Genomic DNA, 5,185 nt, shown 5'->3' with positions numbered 1-5,185 from the left:
GAGGAGGGGGCGCGGGGTGTCCTGGGGCGCTGGCAGGCCGAGCCCTGGGCGGCGGGTTCGTGCAGCGCCTCTTCCTCCAGCCGCCCCTGGGCGCAGCCGTGGAGCTGTTGTGAGGGGTTTTGTTTTACCGCTCACAACGCAAAATGATTTCTTAATAACGAAAGCTTTCCCTCTTCAGATTTTATTGTGATTACTGTGACACATACCTCACCCATGACTCAGTAAGTATAAATCTTCTGCTTTGATTTCTGTGTTGTATCAAGAGCATTAAAATAAAACTTACATAGGCTAAAACCAGGTTACTTGAAATATTATGGTGTACTTACTTGTCTGCTCCTACTTTGCAAAAAAGAACGAGAACATCTAGTGTCGTGAGCGTTCAACAGTCGAGGGCAGCCGACACTTGTGCCAGCCTACAAGTGTTGCAGGGAGTTAGTAGGAGACAGCTGGCTGGGTGTTAGGTCAACCTCTTTTACTTAAACTGGAGTCTCAACGCTTATAGTTTATACATAAAGGTTTTGCACGTCAGCTGTCCTCTGACCGGGCATAGAAACCAACCTATTTTATACTGCTAAATAGTGTACGTTTAAAGTTATACAACAGTTCCCAATAAACTTTGGGTTTATGTGATATTATGTAAGCTTTGGGTTTACGCGATCTTTCTCAGCCCTCCGTGAGAAAAACCCACTGCAGTGGCCGAAAACACAAAGAGAATGTGAAAGACTACTATCAAAAATGGATGGAGGAACAAGCTCAGAGCCTGATTGACAAAACAAGTAAGGCCAATCCTTCTGTGACCCTGGATTGCTTTTCCATTACTTCCCCTGTCTTTCCTCTAGCTGCTTTTCTTCCGTTCTTCCATGTTCGTTCTTCCTCACTTCCCTGGGAGTCTTTGCTCTGTGAATTGTGAGCAAAAACTTTGCTTGGAATTTGCATCTTGAGCCTGTGGGAGTGTGGGCTTCCACATAAGAGACTGAGGGCTCTGCCCAAGGGGTCTTTGCAAGCAGGCATTGCTTTATGGCGGTTGAGAGGGTTGTAGTTACCAGCACCTTTAGCACTGCTAGTAACGTTGTACAAGGTTACATAATGCATTTTTGCTTTTTGATAGTAGCAGATTTATGTAAAAAACGTGACTAAGAAATCCAAAAGATAGGAAAATGGATATTAAAATGTATGGATTTTTGCATTTTTTTTTAAATGCTGTAGTTTCTTGCCTTCAGTTCCCTAGGGATATTGATCTTCTTCCTCTCTTGCTATTAAAGACTTGGACAAAGTGTGAAATGTTTTCTCTGTCAGTTTACAGGGTTCTTTTCCTCCCACTTGTCCCTTGAATAATGGTTCTTTTTTCTGTGAAAAGGAATAAAGTTGCCACAATCTGGCATTTGTCTTTAGATCATAGAATCATAGGATATCTGAAGTTGGAAGGGACCCATAGGGATCATTGAGTCCAACTCCCTGCTCCTCGCAGGACTACCAAAAACTAAACCATATGACTAAGAGCGTTGTCCAGACGCTCTGTGAACTCTGGCAGGCTTGGTGCCGGGACCACTTCCCTGGAGAGCCTGTTCCAGTGACCGGCCACCCTCTCAGCGAAGAGCTTTTTCCTAATGTCCAATCTGGACTTCCCCTGTTGCAGCCTCGTTCCATTTCATTGTGTCCGTTTTCTTCGTGATGCTTCCAGCTTTCACATCTTTTGCCTTCCTTGTAGTCGATTCCAGTCTTTTGAATTTCTTCTCTTCCCTTTCACATAAGATGTTTTTAATGCTTTTTGTTGCCTACCTCAGTCATTGCCTTATTATCATTTTCAAGACAGCATGTCTTTACATAATGATTCCGGTTGAAAGTTGCAGCTGCAAATCACGTGATGTATTTTCTCTACCGTCCGCCTTCCTGTTAGGTGTGTGAAACTCATCAAGGAGCTCTCTAGTCTGAGCTGGAGTAATTACTTTAATAATTGTCTTCAAGAATATCAGGTGATTCCGCCATGACAAGCAGCATAAACCAGGGATTTGTTCCAGAGTTAGAACAACTGAGCACGCAGCATGACACGAAGTATGCTCTGACCGCGTGGCATGAGAAGGAAGATTGATGCAGGAGCTTCCTCAGCCTAGTAACTGGTTTTTCTCCTGGGATTCTTTCTTTCCTTTTTTTTTTTCTTTTCCCCCCCAATGTAGCGGCTGCATTTCAGCAAGGGAAAATCCCACCTACACCGTTCTCAGCACCACCTCCCGCAGGAGCCATGATACCACCTCCTCCCAGCATCCGTAAGTCTGAACTGGGCAGTTTTTGACTGGAATGGCGGCCCTCTTCAGCTGTGTTGCATGTTTCCTGGACTTGCAAAGCCAAGTCCTTTTTAGCTTGAAATCAAGCTAAGACATTTTGAGCTTGTGAATGCCAAAATGTAAGAGAATGCTTTGTAAGAGTGCTACAGCAACCGTCTTAATCTTTAGTTTGTATTATTTTAGTAATGTTGACTACATTATTAGAAATGTGTGCCTCCTTATTACTTGGTAGCTGCCGTGTAGATAGCTTCATTAAAACTTTCAGCATGATGGTTGTTTTTTTTTTTTAAATAGAACAGGATTGATAACCTCCTTTTGCACTTCAGCTGGCAAACAGCTGAGATCCCTTTCTGCTTAGAGTCCTGCTATGGGAAGTGGTAGTCATCTGCATTTAGGTATGCAAAGTTGGAAATAATAGCTAGCATATGCTTCTTTGGCACCTGAAGTCAGAGTTGAAAGTGGCAGGCAGTTACAAAACAATCTAAGACACCTTAATTACTAAAATGTCCTGTAAAGTTTAATAGTAACTTTGCATTGCACGTTGTTGACGAATGTGAAAGCAGCCATGTAACCAATCTGTATATGTGTTCAGCTGGCCCTCCACGGCCTGGCATGATGCCGGCCCCTCACATGGGTGGACCACCAATGATGCCAATGATGGGCCCACCCCCACCAGGAATGATGCCGGTTGGACCTGGTAAGTCTGGAAACGGGTAAATCTCTGTAACTGCAGTACTGTGTGGTCTGGTTTGCAGGATGTTTGGGTTATATTTTCTGTCTTGCTGGGCAACAGAGAGTTGTGAAAGGAGCTCAGCAGAAAATGTGAAGCAACTGCAGTCCTTGGATGCTAGCTGTAGTGATGCAGTCTAGTTTATAGGTTGCATCACTTCAGACATCATATTAGGCATAGCATGGGTGGACAGCCCCAAGTGTCAAGCTGTGGAAGTATTTCACTTTGCATATACTGTGTATGCACGTTTGCTAATCCAGAATCCTCCACGCGGTGAGACATAAAACAGTCTTACAACTGCTAATTAGTATTCCTTTAGTACTCGTTGAGAGTTACTGTTATAACGTACTCTGTACATTAGCGCTCTGGTAAATTGTAGCTTTCCTACCTCTAGTCTTAGCAGTATGATCTATAATTGTTTAGGAATTCTGTGTTTGTAGTGCTTACGTTTTTTGCACAAGGGGTACATTTCAGCACGAAATGAATTTTATTGTTTAATATGTCTCAAGATAATGTGCTCCAGAGAAACGACATGCCTTAAAGTTTTTTTCAGAACTCTAAAGGCGAACTAAAATGTCTTTGATCCATTCCACTTTTGAGCTTACTGGCATTTGAAGAATTCTCAGAGGATGTCTTATTGAGGCAGTTACTGGAATAAATCTAAAGGAGTACACATATATGCACTAAAAGTAGTGAAGTGTCTTTGCAATTATTGTCTTGCTGGTAGAAACTGTTCTTTAAGTGTTTTCTAAGGGCCCAAAATACGTACATAATCTGCAATATTAAGCAGTGTAGTGGCTGCCTGAAAATAAATGGAGAAGTTGGATAGAAACCATTATTTCAGTGCTTTTTAGTAGAGCATCTGCTTTTCTTTGGTAATGCTGTTACCCAGCTGTAAGAAGTACACCAGTCTTTTTGTTTTGTTTTGAACACACTGGAGCATTTTGCAGCACTTTTCTCCAAATGAACTTTGGAATTCGATAATTAAAGTAGTGTCTCTTTTGAGTGGTTGAAAATAATTTATCAGTGAATATTTTCAAAAGTGGGTGTATAACCTAGGAACTTGGTAAATGAAAGTTCCCTGGAGGGTGGGGGAGAGAACCTGCACACTGTATTGATGTGTCTCGGTAGTTGCTACTCCTGAGAGCTCTTCTCTAACGTCCTCTCTTTCCCCTTGTAGCTCCAGGGATGAGGCCACCGATGGGAGGACACATGCCCATGATGCCAGGGCCCCCAATGATGAGACCACCCTCCAGACCCATGATGGTGCCAACCAGGCCGGGAATGACCCGTCCAGACAGATAAAGGTGGAAATGGAGCTACCTTTTTTTTTTCATATTACGATCTTCCATATGATAAAATACCATAGACCTATGTCCCTAGAATTTTGTATTAAAACAGTGTGTAGAGGAGATCTGCCGTCGCTTCAGATTGCAGACGGTTTGGCCTAGGTGCACACTGGACTGATGCTTTTGTACGTGGTCTGGGTTTTTTGGTGGCTTGTTTGTTTGTTTTTTTCCCCTCCATTGAATCGTAAAACACAACAATAAAACATTGATGCTGGTTTACATATGGAGAATGTGAGCCTTACTCTGTGTGTGGTTTTTCTGCTTGGCAGAAAGAGATGTCGGTTTTCTTTGTTCCCTCTCTACCTATCTTGCATAGAATTTTTCTTTTTTTTTTTTTCTTTTCCCCCTCCTTAGTCCTTAAGTAGTCTCTCTTTTTCATGTCATACCCCTCAAGAGATGTATTACTATCTGCATTTTGAATTCTTGTTTCAAAACAAGTATGCTTGTTTTTAATAAAAAAAAAAAAGTGACATTAGAAAAGACTGCAGTGATATCTCTGACAGGGGAGACTGCAACATTAAGTGACTTTACTAGCACAAAATAGGGTGAATTTAATAAAATGTTGATTCTCCACTGAGGGAAGCAAAGAGATGCTGTTAAAAGGCTACTTCTTACAGTAACTGTTTTGATGCCGCCAATCATTTCTACTTTTGTATTGCTACTGGGGCGTTTGTGTGGACACATTTAATGATGTTACTGGAGTTGTTGAGTCAGTGGTTATTAATGCTCAGTTCCCTTCTTAGCCTAAAGGGATGTGTTGTTGAAGACATGTCCCAGGCCCTTTAGTTTATTAAAAGGATTTTGCTTTTGGTGAGCTGTACATA

The 5,185-nt window shown here is 42.1% G+C and overlaps 1 protein-coding gene across 1 annotated transcript; it reads left to right on the top strand.

Moving 5' to 3' along the window:
- Positions 1-178: 178 nt before the first annotated feature.
- On the top strand, positions 179-4,317 carry SNRPC (small nuclear ribonucleoprotein polypeptide C; the record flags this gene model as incomplete). The annotated part of the gene is made up of 5 exons (XM_009707758.1): positions 179-221; positions 668-776; positions 2,175-2,264; positions 2,875-2,979; positions 4,193-4,317. Coding segments are annotated over 5 exons (472 nt in total), but the record flags the coding sequence as incomplete, so codon positions are not given.
- Between the last annotated feature and the right edge of the window lie 868 nt (positions 4,318-5,185).

This window comes from Cariama cristata, unplaced genomic scaffold (assembly GCF_000690535.1).
Source record: "Cariama cristata isolate BGI_N322 unplaced genomic scaffold, ASM69053v1 Scaffold44719, whole genome shotgun sequence".
NCBI classification, from domain to species: domain Eukaryota; kingdom Metazoa; phylum Chordata; class Aves; order Cariamiformes; family Cariamidae; genus Cariama; species Cariama cristata.
Note: the sequence above shows the minus strand (reverse complement) of the source record. Positions and strands in the feature narration are given on the sequence as shown.